Source organism: Pelodiscus sinensis, chromosome 22, assembly GCF_049634645.1.
Source record: "Pelodiscus sinensis isolate JC-2024 chromosome 22, ASM4963464v1, whole genome shotgun sequence".
Lineage (NCBI taxonomy): Eukaryota > Metazoa > Chordata > Testudines > Trionychidae > Pelodiscus > Pelodiscus sinensis.
Window position 1 is genome coordinate 24,458,036 of NC_134732.1, and position 12,277 is coordinate 24,470,312.

General features: G+C 56.3%; 1 protein-coding gene across 4 annotated transcripts in view; it reads left to right on the forward strand.

Annotated features, from left to right (window-relative positions):
* ADGRD2 (adhesion G protein-coupled receptor D2) overlaps positions 1–12,277 on the forward strand; it is a 97,020-nt gene that overhangs the window by 71,523 nt on the left and 13,220 nt on the right. For 2 of the 4 annotated variants that reach the window (XM_075905671.1, XM_075905673.1), the window contains exons 21-25: positions 4,926–4,967; positions 5,171–5,224; positions 6,575–6,719; positions 7,530–7,588; positions 10,340–11,095. In XM_075905671.1, the coding sequence (XP_075761786.1) occupies positions 4,926–4,967; positions 5,171–5,224; positions 6,575–6,719; positions 7,530–7,588; positions 10,340–10,522 (483 nt within the window). In that variant the 3' untranslated portion in view covers positions 10,523–11,095. Of the gene's footprint in view, positions 1–4,925; positions 4,968–5,170; positions 5,225–6,574; positions 6,720–7,529; positions 7,589–10,339; positions 11,097–12,277 lie in introns of those variants that run through there. The other 2 variants (XM_075905669.1, XM_075905672.1) reach the window with 2 other exon arrangements.

The following is a 12,277-nucleotide window of genomic DNA, read 5'->3' on the forward strand; positions in this document are numbered from 1 at the left end:
AAGCTGAACACGGTTATGAGCTAAATCAGCTTTTTACCAGAAAAATGTGACTAATAATTGGAAATTGTCTAAGAACACTTCCCTGGATTCCCAACAAGTCACAATCTCCCTAGCTGAGGAGGAAGGCCATAAGAACATCAACCCCTAAATTAGAGGGGAAGCTATACAAATAGAAAAATAATATATAACAAAAGGAAGAAGGGGGCAGCTGAAAGTATTTAATACAAATCAGAAGTTAGGAATTGTAGAAAACTGATAAAGGAAGGCAAGAGACACGAGGGGTAACTTTGAGTAACAGAGTTATGCCAAGAAGTTTATGCCAGGCACCCTGACAAGGGCTCTCAGCCGTGCCCAGATGGAAAAGGTAGAAACCTCAACAATCATGCAAAAATAGCAGATGTGTTCGGTAAATATTTCTGCTGTCTATTTCGGGGGAAATGATGTCATCACATAGTCTGATAAGACTGTTTCCATTCCGCTAGTATCCCAGGATGGTGTTAAAGCAGGGGCGGGCAATAATTTTTGGCTGGGGGCCACTCCAGATGGGGCGTGGCCTAATCTGGAAGGGGTGGGCCCAGAATGCTCCTGGGCTTCCCCATCCCCAGACCATAATTGGTCTGGGGGTAGGGGAGCCCCTTTGCCCCCCCTTCCCTCTAGACACCCATGCCCCTGGCAGGGCGGGAAGAGGCTTCATACACTCCCCCACCCCCAGGCCCTGATTGGCCTGGGGGCAGGGAAGAGCGCGCAAAGCCTCCTCCTGCCCTACCCCCACCCTGCGAGGAGCATGTGGCACTTCAAAGTAGAGGTGATGTCACGCGCTGCCCCACCCCCAAGCCTTGAGTGGCCTGGGGGCAGGGGAGCTTTGCGAAGCTTCCCTTGCCCTGCTCCCGCCCTGCGCAAGCGTAAGGCACTTTGAAGTGCCATGAGCTCCTCGCAGGGAGCGGGGAAGGGGAGAAGGAAACTTTGCGTGCTCCTCCACCCCCAGGCCAATCAGGGCTTGGAGATGGGAGGAAGCGCGTGATGTCTCCTTCCGCCCTGTGCTTGGCAGGCCGGATCTGGCCCGCGGAGTCCCTTTTGCCCACCCCTGTGTTAAATGGACCCTCCTGAAATTAGATTTTTTTAAATCAGCATGTCTGGATTATTTGCATCCAAGAGTTTTAAAAGAGCTGACTGAGGATCTCATTGGACTGATCATGTTGATTTTCACTACGTCCTGGCACACTGGAGAGGTTCCACAAGATTGGAAGAAAACGAATGTTCTCATTTTTAAAAAGGATCAATGGGATGACCTGGGTAATTATTGGTTTGGCAGTCAGACGTTGATCCCAGGCAAGATCCTAATCAAAGAAAGTTCTTCTTCACACAGCGTGTAGTCAACCTGAGGAACTCCTTGCCAGAGGAGGCTGTGAAGGCTAGGACTATAATAGAGTTTAAGGAGAAGCTAGATAATTTCATGGAGGTTAGGTCCATAAAAGGCTATTAGCCAGGGGATAAAATGGTGTCCCTGGCCTCTGTTTGTCAGAGGCTGGAGAAGGATGGCAGGAGACAAATCGCTTGATCATTGTCTTCGGTCCACCCTCTCTGGGGCACCTGGTGCTGGCCACTGTCGGCCGACAGGCTACTGGGCTAGATGGACCTTTGGTCTGACCCAGTACGGCCGCTCTTATGTTCTTATGTTGTAAGATCATGGAGTGGCTGATACGGGACTCAAGAGAATTAAAAGAGGGTGTATAATTAATGTCGCTATTGCAAGTAGATGCTGTCAATTTACCTTGATTTTTTTGGATGAGATTACAAATCGGTGAAAGCTCGAACGATGTAAAATTAACATGACACCCAGTAAATGGGGTAAAAACTGTCTTAACTCAGAGCTCTCAAAATGTAATTCTAAGTCATCATTGATGGGGCGTGTTTCTGGTTGGGTCCCACAGGCTCTTGGCTCGACGCTGTTCAACGTTTTTAGCGGGGCCCTGTAAGAAAACATAAGAGCACCATTGATAAAGTCACGAGATGACACACACACAGTGGTAAATAATGAGGAGGACCGGACCCTGATACAGAGTAATCTGGATTATGTGTTGAGCTGGTCACCAGCAAACCAGGCATGTTTTAATACAGCCAGTGTAAAGTTATGCATCTAGGAAGCAAACAAGCACTGGTCGGAGGGCTCTTCAGAGGTGCCTGCCTTGTTCCACCACTGCTCGCTTTGGTGTCAATGGGAGCAGCTGGAGAGTGCTCTGAAAACTCCCACATGCGCCGTCTGCCGAGTCCGGGGTGAAATCCTGGCTCCGTTACATACCATTGAGTTCACTGGGGCCAGGATTTCAGCGCAAGGGTTCTGCGAAGATGGGTAGATTTCGCTATCCCCATTTTACAGATGGAGCAACTGAGACACAGAGTGGTGAAGGCCATAGTCAGACAACAGGTCGGTGGGAGAACTGGGAATGGAGATCCGCTCTCCTAACTCGCTGTCCTGCCCTGGATCAGTACGACCCACTCTCCGCTGAAGTCTGAGTCTTTCATGGCTGTCTTCTCACTTGTGACTCTCTCTTGAGGTTGTGCAAGGTGCTGCGCAGGCCAATCAGGAGAAGCTCTGTTTGCCCCGTGGCCGCTGGGGCTGGATTGGTGATTGATTTGGTGCCAGTTTAATGCTGTTCTCTGTGTTAGCCACATCCCGTCTTCCTGCAGCTGGGCCTTCTTTGTGCAGGGCTTCCCTCCTGCCCTCCCCCCCCCCATCCATCCCTCAGTTCTGTACAAGATGAGTATTTCAAGGGAGACCTGCCTTGGCAACCGCTCTCGAAATCTGGTCTGGAGGAGTGACCGGCTTTGCTGCTTGAAGGACAGGTCATGGCACCGCGCCAGGGCTCTGCTACCGCGGCGCTTGCCAAGAGTTTTCAGATGAAGAGCAAGGCCCATGGAAGACAAGAAGAATGACTCTCCTTACTGCGGCTGATTTATCTCGCGGTGATAAGGAACACCCCGCAGATAGAACATCAATCTGCCGGGCCAGAGAGGGCTGCCTTTAAGGGCAAACTCCTTCATTTAAAGCTAACGAGTCCCTGGTGCGTAGCCCCATTTTGAGCTCTAGGTGGGGCACTTGCCAGCCCAGGGCCTGGTCACAGGGATCTAGATGTGCCTTTGCCAGCTGGAGTTTCTGCACTCCCCGCTTCTGCCCTCTTGGAGTGGGGAGGGAGGACCAGGGGGGTGGGTTTGGGCCTCACACGACCTCCGTGGCAAGAGGTTTCGGATGGGCCTCCCGCTTTACCTTGGATCTCCCGAGCATGGGGAGTAACAGGGACGTGCTTCAGTGGGGATCGAACCGAGCACCTCCTGCCCTTCGTACACAAGCCACTAGTGCCTGAGCTAGGAGACCCGGCTGGGCTAGCCACGGCCGTGCGCGGCACTCGTTCGCCTCGCCACCCGAGCATGCCTTTCGGGGAAGCGGGAGGAGCGCAGCCGGCCACGGCTCAGCTGTGCTGGTCTGGCACAGAGGGAGGGATCACACTGAGAAGGGAAAGGCCCTGTCGTCTGGTTCTCCTCCACCCATGCAAAAGCCGGGGACTGGCCGCAGCCATCTGTGCTCGCCTCGTGGCACACGAGGATTGGGCCACACGAAATTGGATGAGGTTCGGCAAGGCCGAGTGCAGGGTCCTGCCCTGGGGACGGAAGAATCCCAAACACTGCGGCAGCCTGGGGACCGACTGGCTAAGCGGCAGCTCTGCAGAAAAGGCCCCGGGGATTCCAGTGGGGGAGGAGCTGGATGTGAGCCAACAGGGCGCCCGTGTAGCCCAGAAGGCGAATGGCACGTTGGGCGGCATTAGGAGGAGCCTGGCCAGCAGATCCAGAGAAGTGATGGATCCACTTTATTCGGCTCTGGTGAGGCCACATCTGGAGTGTTGTGTCCAGTTCTGGGCCCCCCATTACAGGAAGGATGTGGACGCATTGGGGAGGGACCCCCGGAGGGTGACCAAAATGATGCGGGGGCTGGAGCACATGACCTAGGAGGAGAGGCTGAGGGATTTGGGCTTGTTCAGTCTGCAGAAGAGCAGAGTGAGGGGGTTTGAGAGCAGCCTGCAGCTTCCTGAAGGGAGGTTCCAAAGAGGCTGGAGAGAGGCTGGTCTCAGGGGTGACAGGGGGCAGAACGAGGAGCGATGGGCTCACGCTGCAGTGGGGGAGGTCTGAGTTGGACAGTAGAAAAACTGTTTCCCTAGGCGGGTGGGGAAGCGCTGGGCTGGGATCCCCGGGGAGGGGGTGGAATCTCCATCCCTAGAGGGGTTTAAGTCTCAGCTTGACAGAGCCCTGGCTGGGATGATGGAGTTGGGGTTGGTCCTGCCTTGAGGACTTGATGCCTCCTGAGGTCCCTGCCAGCTCTAGGATTCTAGGATTCCAAGGCCGCTCCTCTCAGCGGAAGTTCTCTGCAGTGTCCGGGGGAGATGCAGGACGTTCCGGGCGAGTGCATGTGCAGGGGCTTGCAGTTATCCGTGGAATGATCCCCATTGCTTGGGTAGGGTTGTGGAAGGCTCGTTTGCTTAACTCGTGAGGCGAGCAGCTCTGGGGGAGAACGCCTCTGGCTCTGACACGGGAGCAGGCCATATGAGCTGAGTCCGTAGTTCTCCTCCACGTCTTGAAGTGACGGGCTAGGAAGGAGACCCCAGGAGAGAGGTCGCAGCTGATCCTTCCGCCTCTGCACCAGCAGCCAGGGTGCGACGGATCTACACGGGGGCTTTCCCCGGCCAGTGACGCTCCGAGGGGCCAGCGCCCTGATTCACAGGCAGAGCTCGGAGACCGAGGGGAGGGCTCAGCTGGACTCTGACCAATGTGGATAGAGCCCCCCTCCCCCCCAAAGACCCCACTCACTTCCCACTTTGAAACCGGAAACCATCTCCTGCGAGCCTGTACTACTTGGTGTTTTCTCTCCCTTCCAGGGCTTGTACATTTTCCTGGTCTATGCTGTCTATAACAGTGAGGTAAGGGGCGCGCTCGCGGGACGCGGACCCGCCTGGGGAGCAGTTTGGCAACCAGACTCCCAGCAAAGACCCAAGTTGCTCTCCTGGCCTGGCTCTTTGCTCCCAGGGCAGCTGTGGCTGGTGCCCCCGGGACCCGTTGGGAGGAGGCCGTGGTTCCCGTGGGGCAGCGCCAGCCCTGCCTCATGTCTCTGCTCACCTTCCAGGTGAGGAACGCCATCCAGAGGATGAAGGAGAAGAAGAAAGCGCTCTCCTTCACTGTGAGTGTGAGGCAGGGACGCTGCTCCGGCTCCTCTACGCTCGGGCTGCTTTCAGAGGACGGGACGGGGCGGGTGGGGCGGGGGGGTGCTCAGAACAGTGGATTGCTGGGAAACTTGGTTTGTGTCCCCCCCCAAAACGGCAGCACAGAATCCAGTGGGAGTCCCTCCCTACAGACAGATGATCCGCCCGCCTCTGACAGCCGAGGCCCGATGGGGCGTCCTATGGAGCAGGCTGGTTTCTTCTTCCCACCTGGCCAAACCGTCTTAGCCCTCCACAGTCTCTCTGGGGATTTCAGTCTAAACCAGGGTGGACACAAGGGCCTCTGTGAGCCAGATCGAGCGGGTGGATCCGGCCCGCGGAGGCTCTGCTGCTCCCCTGCCTGCAAGCCAATCAGGGCCTGTGGGCGGGGAGGTGCCCAAGGCCTTTCCTGCTCTGCCCCCGCCCTGCAAGGAGCCTGCGGTGCTTCAAAGTGCCACGTGCTCCTCATAGGGTGGAAGGAGGCTTCCCGCGCCCTGATTGGCCTGGGGGTGGGGGAGCGTGCCAAGCCTCTTTCAGGGCATGGGTGCCTAGTGGGAAGGGGGGGCAAAGGGTCTCCCCTACCGCCAGACCAATCATGGTCTGGGGGTGGGGTAGCCCCGCCCCCTTTCTGTTTAGGCCCCACCCCTTCCGGGTAGCCTGGGGCTACTTCAAAAAATTTTTAAGTGGCTTCCGGGCAAAAATTATTGCCCACCCCGGTCTAAACACCCGCAGACTCCAAAGAAAGGCCCAGACGCGGAAACGTCCCGTCCTGCCCCCGCTTTGGATTGGGCTGTGTCGGGGGTGGGGGAGAGGAGCTATTTCTCATCCACACACCCGAGCAGCGTGGGGGGTGGGACGGATTCCAGGGCCGGGCAAAAGGCCTCTCCCCGTGTTCTGGTCTACGTGAGACTTTTGTCTTTAAAACCCAGGGCGCTCCCGTTCCCCAGCCCCCTTGAATCCAGGTTTGGAGCCAAATCTTCGCTCCGTGAGACGCGTGGGTTCTCGCTGAGGCCCCGGGCAGGCGTGGGAGGATGAAACGTGGCCCTGGGACTGTCTTGTGAATGGACCTGGCATCTGAGGATCATGGAGTCGGGGGACACCCTTGTCCTGAACAGCCCCAGGGACGGGGGAGAACATGCCCCGGGTCTGTGGTTGGAGCAGTTGCCTCCGACCGGCCGGGAGCATCCACGTGGGCTGGGGAGGAGCCTTGTTGGCAAGGCAGCGATCGATCGTTAAGGAAACAGTGGTCAGAGACGTGTCACGTGCAGCCCGGCATCCAAGCCCGTTGACGGCTGCTGTGCCGCAGAGCCCTGAGGGTTGTGTCGTTGCAGAACTGCTCCCATCCAATCAACTACCTGTCAAGTCCAAGGAATACCGCGTCCTGGCCGAGTGGGAAGCGGGGTCCCTCCGCGCCAGACAGCGCCGGGCCCAGCCAGGGGCAGAAAGACCCCCCGCCGAAGAGCGTCCCCAGCAAAGGTAACACACCCGTTCTGGGACCTGCGCTTTGTGTTCAGGTTGCCACTTGGCGCGAGTGGGATCCGTCCCTCGAGGGTCCGTGGGTCACTCACGCCTTCGAGGGGAGCGGATGGGGGGTTCCTCCGTCAGTAAGACACGGCACCAGGAGTGACCAGAGCCCTTGTGCCAGCAAGGAAGAAAACGGTTTTCGGGCTCTCCATCCCCACACCCAGTGCTTTTTTTGGTAAGAAAAGAGGTGCCGGTACTTTGGGGCAAACTTGTTGAGCAAAGCCAAAAAAAAAAAAAAATGCTGGGGGTCAAAATGCTGTCGTGGTCCCTTTAAGAGCCAGAAAAAAAACACCGTGCATCCTGATCAGGCTTCCATCAGGAGCCTAGCCGCCCCAGGAAAACAGGTGCCAGTACGCACGGGAGAAATCTCATTCCTTTTCTGTGGGCTGAGAAAATAGGTGATGGTATGCCGCTCTGGGCCCTACTGCCACTGCCTGCACCTAAGGGTGCACCTGCAAGTTGGTGCCCAGGGCCTCTGTGCTGCCTGCCGGCCCCTGCAGCTGGCCTGGAATAGCACGGCCTTCCCTGCAGGCGGAGCAGCACTTTAACACTGATTTACATGGGGTGGGGTGCGGGAGGAGCAGGAAATTGGTGTCAAACCACAGAAAGAAACGTTCACACGCGCCAGCCGATTGGCAGCCCTGAAAACCAACTGCAGTTCTTCAGACAGCCCGTCAGGCCCTTGGGGGAGCAAACGCGAGGGCCTGCTGAAAGAAGGCACATTTCTGTTCTGCACATTCACTGTCTCACTTCACACTTTAGGAAACTTTGGTGCCAAAATTCCCATGGGGATTTCATCAATGATGTCGCCAGAGAGACCGGTATGTAGTACCTTGAGTTACTGTCCCATTTCACGGGCAGACTAGCTACATCGAGGGGCGTGCTGTCCAGTGGTTAGCGCAAAGGGCGAGGACTCAGGATTCTTGGGGTCTGTTTCTAGCTCTGTCATAGACATCTTGTCATATCCTGGGTAAATCACGGAATTGTCTATGGGGGGAGTTGTGAAGGTTCCTTGGTATGGGCAGCACTGAATGGAGGCGCCTCCTCCGAAGCATTGATTGGGTTGGGCAGCTGCAGGAATTGATCCCAGTAAGGAAGGACGTGTTTGATGCCAGGTCTACACAAGGGGGCAATGTTGAACCAAGGTGCCCAACTCCAGCTACGTGAATAGTGTAGCTGGAGTCAACGTATCTTAGTCTGAGTTACTGTAGCATCTCCACTGCGGAGCGTCGATGGGAGAAACTCTCCCTTTACTCTTCTCGACCTCATGGAGTTGACAGGAGCGCGATCAGCACTCGATTTAGTGGGTCTTCTCTAGACCCACTAAATCGATCCCCGGGAGATTGATCCCTACAGCGTAGATCTCCCGGTAAGTAGGGTTGTCAGGTGTCTGGTTTTTGCCCGGACAGTTCGGTATTTGGTTACCCCATCCAGTAAAAAACCCCAGAAAATACGGGACATGTGAAATGTCCGGGATTTCCTGTTTCCCTTGGACGGAAGCCTGTCAGGGACAATGTTCCCCTGCAGTGTCTGGCCGGGGTGGGGGAGTGAGGAGTGCGGGAAGCCCTGTGGGGACTATTTTCCCCTGCTGCGTCAGGCAGGGGAGTGAGGTGCGTGGGGCCATTTAAAGGCACAGCACCCTTTTTTTTTTTTTTGCTTAACAATTTTGGTCTCCCCCCCCCTTTTTTTTCGCAACAGAATTTTTTCCCAGTGTGGTTTTTTTTGTTGTTGTTTTGAGGGGGAGGAGTGTTTGGTATTTTTTGTTAAGCCATTTGGCAACCCTACCGGTAAGTGCAAACGAGACCTAAAGGCGGCTAAACAACCGGCCTATGGAGGATGATGCAACAGGGGTGGCAAACAATAATGGGGTGAAATTACGATCGGTAAAGGCAGCCTATTAGACTGAAGAGTTTTTTGCAAAGGAAGTTGGCCAAAGCCAAGGGAAAGGGGTGGGAAGCCCATGGCTCAGGGCGCCCGGACTAGGCTGGACAAAAGGCCCTGCATACGTCCAGCCTGGACCAGTCACACCAAACAGCCTGATAGCGACATGTCAACGGCCCCCAGCCCCGCCCCGGGAGGGCCCTTCGGGAGAGGGTGAGCTGGACTCAGGCGTGGGGGGTCTCCCTCCCTCCATCGCCCTGCGCCCTGGTGCTCTGCCAGCTCCGCCCCCAGCGTCCTGGCTTTGCTCAGGGGCAATCGGGGAGGTGTCAGGGGGCCGTGATCCGACCCTGCCCTTGTGGGAAAGAGACTTTTATGTGGGGCTCGCGGGTGTTCAAGCGGCTCCTGGCTACGAAGGGAGCTCATCTGACTCCTGGTCCGCCGAGGGGAGGGAGAGGCGCAGCGGGCCTTGGCCCACGAGGGGCGGAGGAGCCTCTCGCCCCCTAGCGATGCCTAGTTTGTGGTCTCTCTTCTCCATTCTGTATCCGATGGGAATCCGCTCCCAGGCCTGTTTATAACCAGACCAACAAGGAGTCCGCTGGCACCTCAAAGGTGTCCACGTTTATTTGGGCATCGGCTTTCGTGGGCGGCCCCCCCGTGTCAGACGTATCCGGCGTCCCCACTGTGCCCAAGTAAACGTGTTCGTGTTTCCAGTGCCACTGGACTCTTCGTTGCTTTTGCTGAACCAGCCTCACCCGACTACCCCTCGGAGACTTGCCACACGGGTACCCAGAGGAGCACGAATGGACATGAGCGGTGCCAAGTGTGACGGCGCAGTCGGGGTTCCCCTGGTCCTGCACCCCTGTAGCAGCGAGAACAGACTCCGCCAGCCAGTAGAACAGAAGGGGGTTATTGCTTCTCCGGGATACAGCCCAGCCTAGACGTGATGTGCTTACCAGAGTCAAGGCCAGGGTGCCTCAGACCCCTAAGGTTAGGGGGATCCATCGCCTCCCCCCCCCAGACCCTCAGTCCTCAGCTTAGGTTGTTCCCTTCGTGTTTTCCAGCCAGCAGCTGCCCCTTCCCCAACACCTGGTGTCCGTCTCCACCTCCCTCCCTTTGTCTCTCCCCCTGGGAAGAGCTTTTCTAACTGCCCGGGCTGGACCTAGGGGTCTGGGCCAATCCACATGTGGGGGAGTCAGTGGGAATCACACTCACAGCGCAGGGGACCCCGGGTTACAGAGCAGACAGCCCCCCCACTACGCCACACCAAGGCAGGAGGGAGGTCAGGGTCGAAAACGGAAGCAAGCTAGAAAAGGGCTTGCTGTGTGTCTGTACCAGGGCTCACCAACCAGTCGATCGGGATCTACCGGTAGATCTTGGAGCGTCTGGCAGGTGATCCTGATTGGTTTGGCTGGGAGGCTAGCAAGCTCTGGCACTGCAGCTGCCCTCCTACCACTGCCCAGCTGCCCCGGCCCAGAGCCTCAGAGCTGCCCTTGGGAGCTTCCTGCTTGCTGTGCAGAGTGGGGGAGACAGAGGCAGGGGGGCACTGATGTCTCTCTGTCCCTCTCTCTGTGAAGATGGGATACAGGAGTGAGGAGGGTGGGGCCTCAGCAAAGGGGCGGAGCAGGGCTACTTGGGTTTGAGGTAGATCCTGGACTGACTTAAATTCAAAGACAGATCTTGTGCTTTAAAAGGTTGGAGACCCCTGGTCTGTCCCCACGTCCCAGTCTCTGCAAACGGTGCATTGTGCAGCCAACCCGTTTCACTCTCCCGGCAGCAACGAATCTTCTGCAAAGTTCAACGAGGCGCGCTGCAAAGAGGAGCGTCATTTGCATGTGCCCACGCGGCCACCACTTCCATCCCCACCACTGAAATGATCATGCAGTGCACCGGGTACTTGACACAGGAAAAAGACGCTGTAGTTCTCTCAGGGGGAAAAACCCCCTAATGCTACTTCCATGTGAGGAATTTCCCAAAGGATCTAGACACACACCAAAAATTCCCTCTTTCTCTGTCTCCTGTGCTGCTTTTGAAATGCTGCCTTCTTTATGTGGCAGAAAACATTCTGTTCTATTTCAAGGCAACTTAGCAAAATTGGCGCTCGTGGTTTATTTTTGTTTAATGTTGCTATTCTTCCTGGTGATAAATGCCTGGCCGGTTTTCCAATAGGTGCTTTTGCAACCCAGGCAGGTGCTGGCTCTGTAAATTCGAACCATCGCTAAGCTACTTGGCACAAAATATGAGACATGGGCTAAAGAGATTAACCAGGAGGCTTGAGTTTTCTAATGCACCGGGCATTAACGGAGGAGCCTGTAGATTTCCTAAATGCCAAGGCCACACCACTTCCTCGTTGGCAAAGATCAAATTAGCTTGATTCCAGGCTGAGGTCACCCAGAGCTGCTTCTTGCATTTGTTACTTAAATATTTGTATGGAAAGTGCTTTATTTTCTCCTCTGAACAATACACGTTCAACAACAATCAAAATGCGAAATTCACTGGGCCCAAGGAGCCAGTGGGGGAGGAAGCGCCGTGGAGCCAGTTGGTTATTTTTTTTTAAATATTCCTTTGTCTTTGCAAGTGAATTTTCGCCACTCTTCCCCTGTTCTCTCTTGGGGAGCGTTTCGGCTCCACCCGCGAATGCTCAGAAACCGGGAATTTTGAAGCTGATTTCTTTGCAATAAGCAAAGTGCGAATGTGAGGTTTGTGCAGCCTGTGCCGAGGCCTCGCTAGCGCCTGCGGTGCAGGTGAGTTACATAAGTCACTGGTATTGTTTCAGCTCCCTGCCTGAATCCCTTATGTAAGTGAGAGCGTGAATTCAGAGTGCTAGATTTGAGTGCAGCCTCCTCCTGATTAAGGAGTCATTTTTTCCGTAAACCTGAAAACACTGAAAAGGTTAAACGCTGGGCTGAGAGAGGCTGCGAAGCCCCGAGGGCGTTTCACGGCATTTTGCCGACAGCTTATTGGCAATATTTTAGCTAGAAGTTCAGAGCTGGGGATTTGCCTCCCCCCCCCAGCATTAAACGCCCCCTAACCTCATGGCGCTGGCTCATTGGGCCACGTCATCCGGCCTGCGCAGACGCTGCGGTTGCAAAGCGGCCGTCGCCGTTTGCTGCCATGTGGCTGAAGGGGGCTGCCTGCAGAGGTCCCTGCTTGAAGGAGAATGGATGGTCTGAGGCAGGAAGAACAGGAGAACCAGCTGTTCTTCAAGAGGGACCGGGCTGGCCTCCTGTCTCGTGGTCGAGCTATTTGAAGGGGAATGCTCCCCGCCTCTCCGCTCTGCCCTCCCTCTGCAGCCGGGGCGCTCTTCGCATGCCCGTGTGCTGGGGGGTGCCCATGAGATTCCTGCTCTGAGAGCTGGCGGAGGCGGGGGGGATTCCGGCCCCTGTGCTTAGCTCTTTGACGAGGACAGGCCCCGCCCTGGTGGTCTGCCAACGTCCGGTCCTCGTCCTCCGTCCCGTCCCACGCGGGAGGCCCCGTAGCAATTGGAGCAGGCCCGCCGGAGCACACGAGTTGCGGTCCAGGCGCGACAGGTGGATAAATGCGACTTCAGACTCGACCCTACAAACAGCTCTCGCGTCTGCACAGAGCCCCCCGGGAAATGGGCGGCAGGGGAGGGATCCCGTGGGGATTCC